The 18,879-nt window shown below is 37.0% G+C and overlaps 1 protein-coding gene across 3 annotated transcripts in view; it reads left to right on the plus strand.

Moving 5' to 3' along the window:
* The window catches only part of MAGI2 (membrane associated guanylate kinase, WW and PDZ domain containing 2), a 1,408,091-nt gene that overhangs the window by 1,090,604 nt on the left and 298,608 nt on the right, over positions 1-18,879 (plus strand). For all 3 annotated transcript variants that reach the window (XM_036010705.1, XM_028525694.2, XM_028525695.2), the window contains exon 7: positions 1,080-1,137. In XM_036010705.1, the coding sequence (XP_035866598.1) occupies positions 1,080-1,137 (58 nt within the window). The remainder of the gene's footprint in view (positions 1-1,079; positions 1,138-18,879) is intronic.

Here is an 18,879-nt window from a genome sequence, read left to right on the forward strand (position 1 = left end):
TATACATGGGTATAATAATGAGTATGTATAATGTACACAAAACCTGGGTGTGTATTATACACAGCAAAATATGGTATATGTATACACATATACATATAGAGAAAGAATATTTACCAAAACATTAACAGTGGTTACCTCTGGATGGAGGAATTGCAAGTGATTCTAATTTTTTATAACTGTACTTTGTCTAAGTAAACATGTGTTACTACTATAAAATAACACTTTTAAATTATATTTAAATATATTATTTAGAGTATGCCAATATTTACTTAGATTTCAAATTCTATATACATAAAATTAATATCCATCAAGAAAAATATAATGTTCTTTATATTAAGGAATTAGTAATTATAAGGACCGCGTGTCATGAAGCAAAGCCTGGTTTTCAAACAGCATATTTTTGCATATAGTAGCATTCATAGCATTGTTGACATTTTAAATGTGTGTGTATTAAAATTACCCATAAAGAATTGGAAATATGAACCATATTGTCAAGGAAAATGCATTCAGAATTTTAGACTTTATAAAAAATATGCCCGAAAGAACATTGGCAGTATTCAAAACTGACCCATGTGGAGAGAACAGCAAGCTAACCATCTTGAATAGAGGACTATCAACTGAGAATTTATAATGTCTATTGTTACATTCTTCAGAAAAAAATTGCTATCCTAGGAAATATATTTTGAAAATATGATCTTTATCCTGAAACAATCCCTTCAACTGTACACATAAATAAGAAAGCTGTGTGCACTTTCAGGAAAGCAGTTTGCCTTCAGTATTGCCTTGAGTGGCGACAACTTGATGACGCACAGTCCCGCTGGCTGGCGTGGGATAAACAGCCAGGCCCCACAGTGTGTCTGCACAGAAGAGAGCTCCGGGTTCTAACTGCCGATTCTCAAGCTGGTGCTTCTGATAGTTCCTACAATATGTGTTTGAAATTTGGTGCTGACACTGAATGCTTTGCTCCACTTTGGTAGACTATTTCTGCGATCCACGAACAATTAAATAATATTGCTTTTTATTAGAAATTGTGATGTCTTTTACTTATTTACTGAAAGAAATAACTTTTTATTTTTCAGAGCTTCCATATGGCTGGGAAAAAATCGATGATCCCATATATGGCACTTATTATGTTGAGTAAGTCTCTAAGTGTGATATTAACTTCTTATTAATATGTTGTGAAATTGTGTTAGTATTTCATTTACTGAGCATGTGTGGCTAACCCTCCCTTTATTTCCCTTTCATCTTACTTGGAAGTATCCACGAAGGCTCTAGCAACACTAGCCAGCTGTCTCTTGCCTCTTCCAACCTGCTAATTTGTCATTCCTTTTCTTTGACTCAAGATTCGAAAACACCATTTGGAAAAGTGTGTTTCACATTGTCCTCTAAATGAGTGATAATTAAAGATATTAAAGTAAATACACTTCATTTTCCCATCAAAATTTTGGGAGCTGACTCTGGGGTGTAAAAAGACATGTTCTAATAAACCAAATTTCAAAGGCAATTAAATTAAGCAGCCATACTTTCCAGTCGAATGATGAAATAAATTTTAGACATATTTTCACTTTTCAGATCCCATTTCAAATCAATAGTATTCTCCCTGTAGATTTGGATTTCTATTTTATTGGAAGTTGAATTGCCTTAATGCATCTTAGCATAATATAAGTTATTTCCTCTATGGACCCCTTTATTCCAAATAAAGCCCCTATTAAGGATTAAATTATATACATATTTTTCTTAGGCAAATTAAGCAATATTCATAATTTTCAAAAGTTAAATATGTGATTTATTTTTCCAGAATCCCCTTTTTTCATTGAAAATGTTTCTATTATATATTGTGTAATGTGATTTATGTTGTTTGGTGAATAACAAAGCCTACATTTTCCTTATGGGAAGTGTTAATGTATTTCCCAAGAAGTGCAGAGATTGGAAAACAAAAGACATTCATATTATTTATCAAGATCAGACTCTGTTTTCTCCAATCATATTCTGTTTTACAGTAATAATCAGATGGTCAAGGGTTACAAGATTGATAGATTTGTTGCTAAATTGTTTTTGTAACCATATTTAAACAGTTCCTGGGCTTTTACTAAGCATCAAGCCCTTCTTTGTGCTGGGGAGGTACGGATGAGGAAGAGCCGGCTGCTCCCTGCCCTTGAGCATCTTCCTTATCACCACTTGTCTTGAATACTTTGACCCACCATTTTCATTTGGAAAAGCTCCTTCTTTGGTACCATAGTCAGCCATTTCCAGGCAACGTGAATTTACCTCATTTGTCACGTGCAATCTTCTAACATAGTCTCTAATGTTCCAATGCCATGCGGATGCTCAATAAATGCAAAAAGTAAGATGAATACATGGAGGTATCTCTAACTGCAACAATGAAGGGAAATCACTTCTAGAGAATTATAGGGCCCCCAAGTTCTACTACATTGCTAACCAATTAAAAATACAAATATTTTAATAGTAATATACCTGCAGTTCTTGGATAAAATTAGCAGCATTGAATGTTTCCAATAAAAGCTAGCTTATCTTAAATCACTGAATCAGACTGTATTGTGCCAGAGCTTTTTACATATAAAATCCAAGGCAATAGCATATAATGAAAGAAAACTGAGATATCTACCATGCCAGCTCTCATCTTACACACTTCCTTACTGAATTCATAGAGTGAAGAATCTTTTCCTTAGTTCAGATATTGGAAAACTCCATAAAAAGCCAGATTAATATTTAGGGAGGGGCAGAAGGCACATGGCTTCTGTCACAATTACTTGATTCAGCCATTGTAGCTTGAAAGCAACCATAAATGTCACTGAAATGAATGGGCACAGCTATGTTTCAATAAAAATTTATTTGCAAAAACAGCCAGCTGGCTGAATTTGACCTACAGAACATAGTTTACTGACCCCTCCCTTATTCTACTTCTTCAGATTGTTCTTCCATGTCCTCAGCTCCTTTTGAGCTGACATCCAATGTGGGAAACAGTATTTAACTCAAACCTTTCTTCTCTGCTCTAATTATCTATCACAGAAGTGAAACAGCCACATATCAGAAAGCAATGCTTCCTACTTTGTTGATCATTGAGGTGTGTGTTCTTCAAGATATGATGCTGGCTTGTAGTTAATTATTGACCTGGTTATTGACTCTACAAGAAAATCGCCCTCATTATAGCTATACTAGGATGGTTATACTAAGATAATTATCCTTTTATTTGTTTTTGCTTAAATTATATTTCCCTTTACATTTCTCCACATCATTTTTTATATATTACCATCATAATTGGAAAGTTATTTATAAGTTAATTAGTCATGTCCTATATTCGATAAGATTAACATTTAATCATTTTATTTTTTAAAATTTTTAAAGGTTTTATTTTTTTATTTTTAGACAGAGGGGAAGGCAAGGAGAAAGAGAGGGAGAGAAACATCAATGTGTGGTTGCCTTTTGCACTCCCCTAAATGGGGACCTGGCCCACAACCCAGGCATGTGCCCTGACTGAGAATTGAACCAGCAGCACTTCGGTTTTGCAGGCCAACACTCAGTCCACTGAGCCACACCAGCCAGGGCAATATTTAATAATTTTAGATTCCAAATAATAGTAAGCTCACAATACAGAGAAGTCAAATAGTTTAATGTTCTTCAAGTTGCTTCCAGTCCTTTTATTTGTCATGGCTTTTCCCAATTACACGATTCCATAAGGTACACCAATCTCAGCGTTGGTGTTATCAGGCCAAGAAGAAAACTGAGATAGATTATTCTAACTTAAAGATAATTTTAAGTAAAATTGCATTCAAATATTTCTTGGAAACATCTTTTGGAAAAAAAATCATTAGCATAATTAAAATACCTCAATTTATTTTATATAATATAATACTTGAAATGAGGGATGTTTTCTATCACAAAAAAGACAACTTATTCATTTGAATTGGAATATGTTTGTTTACATGTTCATTTTAATTGTTCAAAAAATGTGAATCTCATCTCCATGACACTATTATTTTCACAAGGTATATATTGATTCTGAATAATACTTTTGTTTGTGAAATCTGTATGAATAGATATGTGAACATTGTACTTACTTATTTCTTTCAGTCCATAGAGTATTTCTGTTGGAAAAAAAATTACCTAATTTCTTTATAGTTAATTTATACAGAAAAAAAATAGTAACTGTCTAGTTGAAGTTGCTATTTCCACTTTTTAGTAGATATCACAAATACAAAATGTAATATGCCTAATTTAAGACAATGTATAATTGAAGTGATAACATTAAGGTCAATATCTTAAAGAACCATTCATTTTAATTTGTAATCTTAATATTTAGTTAATGTAATAAAGCAAGGTGGCCTTTATGATAAAGCTGTAATCAAGAAAATGTTGATTCACTAATTCTATTGATGTTGATAGGCAATAGGTTTTCCCCAGAGTTATCATTTTTGATGTTTAATTATACATCCATTTATGCAATTGGAGATACAAAATATGAAAAACATTTCACCTCCCCACCCAATGATGAAAAGCCTGTACAAGGACATTAGAAGTTCAGCTTAGCACTCAGTCAGTCACTTCAAACAGACCAGCAGCAGGGAGCAGGAGTTGCAGAGTGGGCTCTTTGTCATCTGCAGGGCATGTCAGACTAAAACCAGCCTGTGCCTCTGCCACAGCTCCGCAAACACTCGTTTTCCTGTCAGCCCCAGACAAGCAGATAGGAATTTCAGCAATCAAAGGCAGGGAAGTGTTTATATAACTTGAAACTGAAAAACCTAGATTGAATAGCTTTTGACTATTACTGACTTTACCTTTTAAAGTTATGGGTTTAAAATATTGAAAAGTCAGAAAAATTATCATCATCATTATGTCATCGGAATAGCTAACATTAACTGAATACTAGTATGTTCCGTGAACTGGGCTAATGCTCAACTGTCTTTACCACATTTATAACGTTTTCTATGGTGATAGTGAGGTAAATGGTCCTAAGTTTATATTGAAGAAACGGGCTGAAGACATTAAAGAACTTACCCAGTATCGCACAGTATAGATAGGAATGGTCATAATTTGCACCTAGGCAATCTGACTGTACAGCCCAGGTTCCAAACTCTGTGCAGAATGCTTCCCATAAATTTAGTGTTCATAATCCATAATGGTCCAAATAAACCTGAGACTCATTACTGGAGAAGAAGGAGGGGTGGCTAGAGAAAGTCTCCTCTCTGGCTCTTTCCTCTGTAAGGTGTCCCAGCACGTGTCTGACACTGGGCAGTAGGTGCTGCACACAGCCTGTGAGACTGGCTTCTGACACAAGCATTCTGAGGCCCCAGCTCCACTGCCCACTATGTCAGAGGGCTCCGGACAGCAGGGCTGCAGGGAGCAAGACATGCAAGATTAAAAGGGGAAGAGTCCCTACCATGTGGACCTTAACACAGGAAAGTCAACACTGGTCTGGCTCAGAAGAGACAGCCATCCAGCTCCGAATGCTGGAGAACAATGGGCCCTACTCAACCATTTCATTTACATCTTCCGTTATTTCATTTACAGACAGAGCAGACGGACCAAGTTTCCATTCTGTGTAGCAGCAGAGAGCAGTTAGCCCAATTTTTCCTGACAGACACCAATTCCCTGATAATGCAGAACTTAACAATGTCTTAAAATGAATGTCCTAAGTTGCTAACTAGAAATGTAACTGTCACTGCTTCTAAAGAAACAGGAAATTTTTAATGAAAAAAGTGTAAAATGTAGAATTGAACAGCTGTGACTTTTGTACAAATGTGGTTTTTTCCCTCCTCTTTTGTGAAATTATGTCTGCTGGGTACATTTTGGTTTCAATGGCAGCTACACAATTTGCTTAACTAGCTAGTCCAGAAGACACAATTTCCTGGAGCAGCGTTCACGCAAAGCTGCCTCTTCTGGCACAGCCAGAGGAGCAAACCGTGTAACTACAGTTAAAATGATGGTGGAGATTGGCAGATGTGATTTTCATGTAAAAATTTTACAGGGTTTTCATGTGATGTCACACATCTGCTACTATAAAACATTATTTGTATGCAGTTTCAGAAAGAGTGAAAAACACTGCAAAATATCTTCAATGTGATATTAAATGTAAAAGGAAAACCACATTCATTTTGTGGTTAACATTGAATATCCATCATGATGCAGCAAGCTGGAAAGTGGTTAGCTCAATATATCTTAAGAATGTTTCTCTTTGTCATTCCTTTGAGAGATTTTCTAAATTTTCCAAGGAAAAAACTTCTTAATTTTATAATTTTTAAGTCAGCATAACTGTAAGTATCTATAATAGAAAAAAACAGAAAGGGATAGCCTTGTAAAAATCTTGCTTGTTCTTAGAGAATTTTTTTCCTGTAATGAAAGTTAATTTTTTTTGAAAGTTAATTTTTAAAATTTTCAGTTTTTTCTTCAATCTTCAAAAACTTGCAAACTTTTTTGATGCTATTTGACAACTATTTAACAAAGACATTTTTCTCAAAATATCTTCTCAAAAATTTTCATAATAGAAGATGCTTAACTGAAGTGGCATTGTTGGTGAAGTTGCTCAGTGTCTTTCTATGCTAAAGTGAGCTCTAAATTCTGTAAACAGTATTTGATCATTGTCAGTTATTATCACTCAGCATCCGGCAGTACAGGCTGCAGTTTCTGTCTGCCAGCCACTCGGCTTCCCAGCTGTAAAATCTTGAGTTACTGAGAAGGAGCAGGAAGATGAGAGAGAAGGGATATTAGACACCAAGCAGTATTCAAAGTACCTTTTGTGTGCAGCTCATTTAATGCTCACATAAAAACCTATGAAGTTTGCATTATTATTATCATTTTATAGACAAGGAAACTGAGGTACAGATATTTTTACAAGTACTAAATGAGGGAGATAGAATTAGGACCTAGACAGTCTTATTCCATAGACAGTGATTAGCACTTAGCTCAGGTGTGTAGTTTGTGCTTTAAATGTCAGTTATTTTTATCTTGTTTGTCCCAATAACATGGATAAGACCTTTTCTTATGGTGTTACTGCTTTTCCAGCTCTTTCATGATTACAGTAAACCCCCCGAAGGGAACAATTCTAAGAGATATTTGATTTATAAGAAACATTTACTTAACCTCATGTTCAGAGTATGCCATGTTAAATTAAGAATAGTGTTTCTTTAAATTAGTGATAATTCCATGAGCCCAATGCAAATGATAGTACAAGGACTGCTGAGTGAATTGTTTCCATGGCAACCATAGTGGGGAGGTTTCAGGGTAATTCCTAAGGAAGATATTTTTGTCAAAATTGTCCATAGTACAAGTCATCTAATGTACCTGCAGATTTGTGGTGATACTAGTAGGTAGTGATGTTTCGTGCACTATTTTAACTTGTAGCCTGCTTTCACATCCATAGTCCTGACTGACAATCACTGACAGCAAGGAAGGTCAAAGCTGTCTGAAGCCAGATATAGCTGGACAAGAACTTTTGATAGAGTAGCTATGTTTTTATATTAATATAAAATGTTTATACTGTGAAAAGCATTTTCTCATATTTATTTAAAAAGCACAACTCAGTTAACTTCACAGTCAAACAAAAGGAACATACCAAAATCAATATGGGGTACTCTATCTCTAACTGAACTACAGTTAGCTCTTTTTTGCTGAATCACTAAACATACATTTTACTTACCTGGTACTTAGTTGACCCAGGCCAATTTCACTTTGTGGCATCATTCGTTGAAAACAAGCAATCAGGGTTTCGTAAGTGAGGGACCTCTGAGCTCCACACACATGCTCTTTATACTACATTCACATTCTGACAGTCTGTAATTGTAAGAAGTCTTCTGATTCCAAGTAAAGAATGTGTCAGGGACCCAGAAGTTTAAATTGGTTTAATTTCAGGTGGACTTTTATAAATAAAAATAAAACCTTGATATTAGAGTTACATATAAATTTTTTTAAAAAACTACTTTTTACAGTTTTACTTAATCATTTTCTTTGTCTTGAAATCACTAACAAAAGGTGGAAATTGTCTCCAGCATCAACTTTTTTTTTGTCTCCAGCATCAACATTTTTGTCTACAGACTGTCTTCAGCATCAACTTTTTTTGAGAATAAATTTGTGTGAAAAGATGAATATAACATAAACACTGACATTTTTGATTTGTTTGTCTTTAAGCATATTTTGTGAATCTAACAAATTAAATCTTTTTTAGGCACTTGGGGGAGGTTACACACAGGCAAGCCACACACCGTATAGCACTGTGCGGGGGAACTTAGTGGTAGAGGCAGCAATGGGAAGGGCGCAGTGCCTAAGTCCCTCATCGACAGAAGAGAAAGCAGTGCTGGTCTGAATTGGAAGCACCATGCTGTGTGTCCCAAAGTAGGGCCATGCTCCATCCTTCTTCTTTACAGGGCCATGCAAACTTGAAATGGCCTTGTAAAGGCAGGGAGGTCATCTGCACTCAGGGAACTGTTGCTTAAGGTGATTGCAGACAACCTTTTGAGCTGGATGTGACCTAAGTGGGGAGTATCGTTCCCACACTGTGAGGACCTAGATAGAGCCCTGTGGGAAGTGCTGCCCCTCCTGCTGGAGGAGGGGCCCCCCCATCCCATGCAGCCCATTGCTAGGCAAACAAGAGAAAACTGTCACCATCTCTCACTGGACAATTCTGTTTGCCTCTTGCCAAGACTATGATATATCAAGCAGATTATTGTTATTATTCCATAATTTGTGAGACAGTTTGTATATCTTATTCATTCTCCTTCTGAATTAAACATGCCATGTTTCTTGTGTGTGAACTATACAGATTGTCTCACGTTACCAATCAGTATCATCACTTGCTTTGGAGTGATAGTGTAGACTGAGACTAAGTTCTAAAGTTAGCACCTAAAATAGAAATTGCTTAAAGTCAAAGTTATCCTAACAATCCCTTAGATCACAGGCAGCAAACACAGGGCCCACGGGCGGAATCCAGCCTTCCACCTTGTTTTATCCCACCCAGAGGCACTGCCGAGCTCTCGCTTAACTGTTAAGGAGTAGTTACATTTATACAGTCCTAAAATTACATTCGGCCCTTTGAAGGCAACTGCTGATGTGGCCCCTGGTGAAAATGAGTTTGATATGCCTGCCTTAGATCGTTGGAACTAGCACACTGAAAAAACACAGCCATTTATTTTCTCTTGTTGAAAAAAAATTCTTTCTGGAATTAAAGTACTCGCCAAGAATTTAGGGGGTTTTTATCATTAATAGATACATAATTGGAATCACATTCTGCTCAGAGACATGCTGATCCTGTCAGAGGAAGATGGGAACTTAAACTGAAGAGGCAGTAGATTAGTGTCATTCTCTGGGCAGCCTATGATTAAATAAAACAGAGGGAGGTCTCCTGTACTAGGTAAGATGTAATTCCCTCTCCCCCACATGAGAACTACAGTTTCGTCTCTTTTTCAGTATGCAGGTAATGTTTTTCAGAATTCCTTTTGTGTCATAGTACATGATGTTAATTTGTAGTTTGTCAAAGTTTGCATCCATTATTTTGAATTTACAGGTTAGTACAAAATTACACTTAACCTCTCTGGCTTTCTCAAGGAACATCCACTGAGCTTGTGTCAAGAAGAATATATTTGGCCATTTTCCTCTACTAAGCCTTGTTACTTTCTCATTATGATACTGATCAAAGAATACTTAAAATTTAAAAGCATTTTCTTTCAATTTCTACTTGTTGTTATTTGGCTAAACAATAACAGATGGGGTGAGCAAAAGTAGCTTTATAGTTGTGAGTATGTAAAACAGAGTTTATTCTTGTATTCTTATTAATTATTATTTTATTGTTTTAACTACAAATCTACTTTTGCCCACCTCTGTACATTGCCACTCTTTTATTTTGTTTTAATGATCTCAACAATATCCTCATACACATGTTATGGGAATAAGGCTCCCAAAAAGGGTGGATCATTATAATGGAATCTCCTTACAGAGATATGGAAAAACATAAAAATGTATTTGATATGCACAGACATGAGACTCATGTTAACATCATCAGTGAAAGGACAGAAAAATAAAGGCAAGCTCATAAACAAAAGGCCAGTATAAGAATTACTGTATTTTTCACCATTATCACAGATGAATATATTTGAAGGGATATAGTTTACCCACTTTTTCTATTGCATAATACAGAGTGACATGGTTAAACATTATTTATTACTAGTATTTAACAGATGACTTCATTTTAAATGGATGAAGTTTATTACAATAGACTCAGCTACCTGTATAATAAAAATGGATGAATCACAAAAACTTTTATTATCAAATTTCACATTTAATTTCAATCTAAATAAGTAAGATGAACTTTCAAAGTGTCAAGAAAAAAATATCTTGCTCTGTGGCTGAGAAAGTTGATCTACTACAGACAAAACCAGCAAATTTAGTTTTGCACTAGTTTAGTCTAGAAGAAACTCACCATTAAAAGTTTGCTTTCTAAAAGCTTATTGACCACCACTTGTTGGTGCTCATGTCATCATGTAAAGATCTCAGTTTCAACGTCCATTAAGCACAACATGCGTATGTGGAGGATGACTGAGCCCCCGCACTCTGCTCTTACGTCACTTTCTGCAGTTTTAATTAGGCATCAAAAAACACAATAATATGGATAGATAGAATGATGCATAAAATCTAATAGATGAATGATAGGAATAATTGTCTTTTATTTCCTGTAATAGTACTTAGTAATTTAGTTTGCAGCATTGACTTAATATGTAAATGTTTAGTAACTATTAGTCAACCCAAAAAAGCAATAGCTACCATCTATTAAGTACTTGGTATGTAGTAGGCATTTTACATAACTCATTTCATCATCACCACAATGCTTTACATTAGATACTATTATACCTGTTTTATAGCCAGAGAAACTTAAACTTAGAGAAGTTGAGCCATCAAGCTGGCTCGTAGGAGGAAGCAAGAGAGTTGCAGCCAGGACAGGGGTTAAGAGACTTCGTGCTGTCCATAAGTAAATTACAGTTGACTCCCAGACTCTAAATATAAAAAATAATGTTAAAATCAGCTTGAATTTATACAATGCTTTAGTTTGAACACTTTCACATATTATATCTGCATACTCTTCCAAACAGCCCTCTGAGGTGAATAAGATATTTATAGATGAAGCACTTGCTTCAGAGATATTGGGAGAATTTCACAAAGGTAGTGTGTGGTAGACTCTTCAAATGCAGTCAAAACCCTAGTGCTGGTTTGGTTCAAAAACGGAAGGGTCGTGGTAAGTAGCTTTCATTTTGGTGACACCCAAACGGTACATGGGAGGTTGAGGGTGCCAGAGAGAGCAGGTGGCTCCCCTCACCTCTGTTATTCCCCATGATCCAATCTACCACTTACAGGTGACTTTTCTGTGAGTGTCAGGGGGAAACTTTCCACCAGCACTTGAGGTTCTTCTGTGTTACCATATAAGGAATTTCTTGCTAAGTAAGCTCTATGTTTTCACTTCTTATTGTATCACCAGCCCTCAGCAGGATCTCGTACGTCTTTTTCAAAGTTTGAGACAAGACATGCATAGTTGTATGCTTGACTATCTCCATTCTTACTCACATAGAACTGTAAACATGTTCACAAGTATTAGTGCAGAATCATCTTATCATTATCATAATTGCCAAAGGCATGGCCCAGGTTTAACTTCCAGAGTTGGCAATGGCAGAATACAAGAAAATTAGAGTTAGGACTAGCCCTTAGGGAAGCTGAAAGGCAACCCTTGGAGAAGAGACCCTTCTGGCTTGAAAACCATGTTACCTTAAGCCAGGTCTCCTGGCTAGTCATTCATATCCTCATTACCATTTTATCTCTCAATTTACTCAAAATGCAAAACATACCCACACACATGTTTTCTTGTGAAACATTGTCAGTTTATTTTTCTATATACATAATCATTGGGTTCTTTTTAAAAATTCTTTAATAGTCAACACGATGTGCTATATTTTCACATTTTTTGTCTTCAGAAAATCAATAGGTAATTTACAATGATGTGAAAGTTTCCAGTTTTCCAGTGAACACTGATAAAAAAGAAAATGAGAATCACCTGTCCCAAGTACAGTATATGACAAATTACCAAACATATCTCATGCCTGCATGTATATAAGTAAAATCACTTGAATAGTAAGTGTATATTTGTGTCAGACCACATAAATCAAAGTTGCTGGATTTGGCACCACAACCAGTGGCATTTGATTCATGCCCCTTATTGCGAGATCTACAGAAAATCGTTTACCCTCTCTGAGGAGCAGACCAATTAAAAGCATGAAACCTGTTTAGCTGAGGAACATAGTACTTGCTTGATGAATATTAGTTTCCATCCCTACCATTCACAATTCTCCTTTTATTCTCTCTTTTATTTACAAGGGCAACATTCATTCTTCAAATGAATATTTACTTCTTTCTACAAATTATAAATCCATTAAGTAGAACTTAAATCTGAACAAAAAACATGTAGCTTGCCAAATGGTGTATTCTTCTGAAACACACAACACTGCACCTTACATCTTCTTCATGTAGAGATTTAGAATGAAAAATATAAAGTCAGCCAGTGGGAGGGCCTAAATTAACCAATCTTACACGTATGTTATGGAAAGGAACAAAAAACTTACGTGAAAATATGCACCTTCCCCCAATTACAGTTAAATGAAACTATCCTCTAGACCAGTGACTTTCAACCTTTTTTTATGACACACATGAACTAATTACTGAAATTCTGCAGCACACTAAAAAACATTGTTTTTTGCCAATCTGACAAAAAAATAGGTATAATTTTGATTCACTCACACTGGACAGCTATTGTTGTGCTGGCTGTTGTCATTTTTTATTTGACAATCTAAGGGAAAAGAGGTCAGTGCCCCTGACTAAATAGTCAGGTGTTGAATATTTTAAAAATTCTTGCAGCACACCAGTTGAGAATTGCTGACCTAGTCGGTAACTTTGCTCTTTCAGCAATAGCATAATTTTAGACATAGTGGGTTAATTATATAAAGTTCTGCAATAATACTTCTTCCTCAAAAAGCAATCTATTAAAAACAACAATGAAGTGCCCTGGCCAGGTGGCTCCATTGGTTGGAGCATTGTCTCATACACCAAAAACGTTACAGGTTTGATTCCCAGTCTGGGCATATACCTAGGTTGTGTGTTCAATACCCAGTCAGGGCACATACGAGAGGCAACTGATCAATGTTTCTCTCTCACATCTCTCTCTCTCTCTCTCTCTCTCTCTCTCAAATCAATAAAAACATATCCTCAGGTAAGGAATGAATGAATGAATGAATGCAACAATGAAGTAACTTATTACCACCTATCTTTGCTCTTGGTTCTGCTGAACCTTTGTACTCCATCCCCACTACTTCTTTTTTTCCATAACTTTCTTGCCTGGGTCCTTATCTTTTTAAAACGAGAGCCTCCTGCTCACACTCAGGCCCCCTGGCTATGTATTAGTTGTAAGGTATTGAAAAGGTTGTGTGTGGATTCTACGTATCCAGACAGTAGAAGCTTTTCTCTTTATGACTCATCTAAAGTTTTTTTTTTTAATTTTGGTTTTCTAATGTCTCCTGCATTGCTTTTTAGCATATAAAAGCAATAGCTACGTATTTGATTTCCTCATGGTCTAATCAGTAATAAAGACACAGTAGTCAAGAATAATACTTTAAAAAATATTCTTCTCACTCTGATTATTGGACTTGGAAACCTGGGGAGTTTGGGTATTATACAGAATTGTAATTATTTTCATGTCCTGTTGACTCAGAATCTGTGACAGGCTCATCCATCTCCCTTCGTTAGCACTCTTCCCCCGACTCCCTCCTTCCTGGATAATCCCTGATATCGGTGAGCTTATACTCACGATTCCCCCCTGTCTGAGTGTCCTTGGTAATTCTTTAATTATCTTTGGAGTCAGGCCCCAAAGTATTCCCACCTCCATGGCTGTGTAGTTCTGTCCTTACATATGAGTGATGCGTATGCACAAGTATATAATATTTCATCATATTTTTGGACTTCCATGAACTTAGGCTCACATTTTAACCACTCATAAATAATTTATTAAGAAATAGCAATCCAGTTAACACAGAATGTAGTACAGGTCAGGCTATTCTCACCCCTCCCAGCACACTGTAATGTCTAGTTCCCTGGAAAATGTGATTCCTTAAATAAGAGTCCTAAAGCACCTCTTATTCAGCCTCATAGTCCCGAGTAAAAATAACAGTACATTGTACAGAGCTGGTAACTAATGCTGAAATGACTGAGAGTTCTAGGGAGCACCATAACTTTCTATCACGCTTGATATGGTGAAGCTCATCCTTATAATCAGGAACAGGGCACATCCTCCCAGATGCAGACTTTCAAAACTATGGTTGTCCTTTAGACTAAACTCTTAATGGAAGTAGGGAGACTTTGAAACATGATAAGACCTCACACCATGATTTAGAAGTATCCTCCCAGTCTTGTAGCTTTCCTCCTCCCCATCCCCCCGCCGCCTCCTCCTCCCACCACACTGCCCACAGGCAATCACATGCGTGTGTGTATTCACAAGCCCTGTACTCTGGCTAAGCAGAACCCAATGTTCCTGAGCACCTTAGTGTCCATTACTGTCTTCCTGAAATAGTCTCATCTCTACCTGTCAACATATATCGATCCTTCTAGAATCTGCTCAAGTGTCAATTCATCTGTGAGGCTTTCCCCAAATCATCAGACTGAGTTGTCTTTTCTTTCTTTGAGTATCCACTTTGTGCAGATAAATTTAGGAACTTTTTGCCCTGTGTTATATTTTTCTGACCACTTGTAGAGTGACCAGCTCATTCTAGTTTCCCCAGGACTGTCCAGGTTTTAAAAGTGAAAGTTCTACACCCTGGGAAACCCTTTGGTCCCAGGCTAACTGATGTCATTGGTCACCCACCCTGAGACCCAACTTGTGCCTCCCTGTTGCAGTATGGGCCCATTTGGTGAAGGGGTTGTATTATATTCAGCTTGTGTTCCCAGTGCCTAGCACACTGATGAACTAATAAATTTGTATTTGAGACTTAAAAGACTTAAACCACTTAGTCGAGGTTGGCAAATACCAGTGGAAGAACATTATTAGCCTTGTCTCTCAGTACAGAAAGATCTTGAAATAGTGGAGTCTTTTAGTTTCCTTCTAGACAAGCTCTATCCTACTTCTAAGTTGATAACTCACTATTTTTGCTCAATCTAGCAGAAGCAAAAGGTTAGCAATATCTTTGATAACAACAGCCTCTTCCTGTACCCAGCAATAAAATTTAGGAGAGACATTTTATGAGAAAAAGAAGAGATGGATAGAAACAAACATTTTTAAGAGCATGCTCTGAAATTTTTTTAGATGGGTCTATGTATGTTACAGGTCCTGGGGCCTTCATGAAATGCTTAACAGTGCACATTGCCATTTCTGCTGGGAGAAAAAATATCAGGTTTTCTATGTAATTAGTAAATAGTAATGGCTAAGTGATAAATCCTCCTTATATGTAAGATACACATAAAATATATACTAAAGGTTAATAATGTCTTAACTAAATAACTTAGCACTATCACTAGGGGAGTGATGGGGAGAGAGCTCATATATAACCACACTTAGAGTTCAGCTTCATGGGGAGTGGAGGACAGACTTCTTAGCTGTGAGAGTCTCAGCTCCATGTGGATGCCCTTCTCAGCCAGCTGTGAATCCACCTCCTGCCTCGACACTGTATCCCCAGAGCAGACACCCTCCTGTTCAGGAAGAGCAGAGAAAATAGCACATGAATGATTCAACCTTCCCGCCCACATTTCCCTGAGGTATAGTAGGGAACAATGAATGGACATTTATAGAAAGAAAAATTATCACTTAACTGGTAGAATTGGGAAGGCATTTTTCAAGAGGCAGGATTCAATTATTCTGTTTTTAAATGTTCCAAGTAAAATAGATTCAATCTTCCATGTATGCAAAATTTGTATTTTAAAATAAAGTACATTTAAAATGTTAGTCATTAGTGCTTTTAAAATTAGCTTTTCAAAGCACTGTGAGGTATACATTGTATTTTGTAAACTTTATTTTATGATTCTTTTTGTTCCTGTTTTGTCTCCCTCATTAGACTGCATGCCTGGCTCATCTTTGCCCTTCCCTGAGTTCCCCCGCACTGTGCCCACCCAAGAGTACTTGAGAAACAACTGTCTGATGAATTCTGACAACATCTCTTGTATACGTCATTCAGGCACTGGTCATAAGTGATTTACTCATTTTAATTCATATAATATGTACAACTTTATGAGACAGATGTCACTTTTATCCCAAATTTGCTATGAAAAAATTCTGAAATACAGAGAAAGTAGATGATGTGTCCAAGGTCATACACCTATGATATAGTGGAGCTTGGATGTGGGCACCACCAGTGTGACTGCAGTAACCAAGCTCTTAATTCCTGCCCCACCTTCTGTGAAGAGGCTTGGCCTCAGAAGAGCCCCATAGGGTTATTAGCCTCTCTAAGTTTCTAAACAATGAGTAGTTTTTATTCCACTTATCCAAACTTGATAGTAGAGAGCACTTTATGGAAAGTTTGTAAGCCTTATATTAAAATAAATAAAATATAGACAGGGAAGGTGTGATGTATGTGTTTGGCTGCTGGTGTAGCTATAGTCCTTAGGTTCAGATATGAGGAGGTAATATGCAGACTTTCCTGCCCACCCAGCAGTGTGGGCATCAGAAGTGGGGCCAAAGAAAACCTAGGGTATTCCTAGCAACCAGGAAATTCACACTGTCAAAGTCCATTCAGGAATTATTCTGGAGAGAGAGAGAGAGAAGAAAGAGAGGGAAAGAGATAAGAGGAAGGAAGGAAGGAAAGAAGGAAGGAAGCCCAAGTAAAACAGATTTGTGGGAGCTCCCAAAAGAACAAGTTGGCGTAGAAAAGATGACCTACTGAGCTGCAACCCCAAACCCCAAGCCAGTCTCCAACAACCAGCACTGAGCGGCAGCCTCCTTAGTGCTGCCATATTTGTCCCTAACATAATGCTTCTTCATATAAGTGAATTTCTACTCTTATGCAAGATAGCAGCTTCTAGTTATCAGCTCCTCACATCCAAATCTTTCATCACCAAAGTGGAATAACTTTTTCACGTATCACTAGAACATTTTGAAAGATTCTGTTTTGAAGGATTAAGGGATCTTTACCCTAATGCAAATTGGTTAAATCACATAAGCTGGTCCTAAGCTTCACACAAAGTTCTGACTGTCACAGCATATATTTCATGACAGAGTTACACCAGAAAACAGTGTGATCTATCACCTTTTATTCATGCCTGCTTACATCTGTGCATTTATTCAACATGTATGTATTGAGCACTGGTTACTTCATGCCTTGAAGAAATTAGTAGAATCTCTTTGACCACCTTAGAAATATCTTACTTGTGGTACAATCTGCCCTTGAATGTTGCTGTCTTCTCTCTCTCATGCTGACCCAGAGATCTATTTCTAAACTGTCAGCTAAAGTCAAGAAGGTGGCCAGTGGGCATAAAGGTATCATTCTTGACTATGCACTAAAAGTGCCTTTCTTCAAAATCCCTGGAACAGTCTAGAATACGGAGGGAACACTGGAGTGTGAGGGTCAGATAATGGCATTCATAACCCTCAGCCGACCTGTCCTGTGTGTACTGATGGGCCCAGGATGTATATCTGTCCTCCTGTGTCTTCCATTCCCCCCTCCCACAGCGAGGGTGGTAGCAGTCAAACAGGACGTGGACCTGGGATTGCCTTTGGCAGCTTAGTCAATCAGCTAGGAATATTTCCTTCACTCTGTGCATTTCTGAAACTTCTGATGGCACAAGCCCTCTTTTCTGAAGCAAAATAGTGTTTTCTAGTATTCCCTAAGGCTGAATATAGAAAAAGAGACTTCCACATCAATCTTATCAGGATAGAAACTCCTTAGTCGACTACCTTTTCACACTTTCTCAACTTCTAACTCAGGGGATTCCAACCCTAGCTGCACATTAGAGTTACCTGAGAAGCTTTTTTAAAAATGCCAGTGCCTGTACTCCATTTGCAGGTAGATTATGGCTCAGCTGACTTAGGGTGGGCTTGAGTCTTCTCTGATTTTGTTTTTGTGGGTTTTTTTTAAGCTTCTCAGTTTCATCCTGAACTACAAAGTACTGCCACATACAGCATGTTTGAGGATGGAATCTCATCCTTGAATATTCCGATCCCTTTTCCATTATAACATGGATGTCTCAGTAGTTTTTCCTTTTAGCAAAGGGAAACCAGTGTTGTAGAATATACCCACATGTCTCTTACCCCCTTAGCCCTTAATACCTAAAGATTCTTTTAATAAAATGTGATAATAAACTAGGTGTGATGAAACAGTTATGCCCTGGCTGGATTGCTCAGTTGGTTGAAATATTGTCCCTTGTACCAAAAGATTGCAGGTTCGATTCCCAGTCAGGGCACATACTGGAGGCAACTGATGGATGTTTTTCTCTCAAACAGATGTTTCTCTCTCTCCCTCCCCCCTTTCCTCCCTTCCCTAAAATCAATAAATATATTTCTGGGTGAGGATTAGAAATAATAGTAGTAAATAACAACAAAAATTTTTAATTAAAAAAAAAAAGTTAAGAACTCTTGGTAGCTTCCCAGCTTCCCATTCTTTGTGGAAGCTGTATGAAATAGCCAATGATTATCTCACAGAGCCTAAACAATGGGGAGGATGTTGACATTTGTCACTCACATCCTTTGACACATTGAAAACCCTCCAAATCCTTGCTAAAGAGACTGAAACTATTCATTTTGGAAACACAAAGAAGACAAGACTTTCCTATTCAGCTACAATTACACGTCTTTGTGGTAGGTTGTTTAAAGCTTTGGAGCATTTTAAGTTTTTAAATGAATGACTTCATTTGTGACAA

This window comes from Phyllostomus discolor, chromosome 10 (genome assembly GCF_004126475.2).
Source record: "Phyllostomus discolor isolate MPI-MPIP mPhyDis1 chromosome 10, mPhyDis1.pri.v3, whole genome shotgun sequence".
In the NCBI taxonomy this organism is placed as follows: domain Eukaryota; kingdom Metazoa; phylum Chordata; class Mammalia; order Chiroptera; family Phyllostomidae; genus Phyllostomus; species Phyllostomus discolor.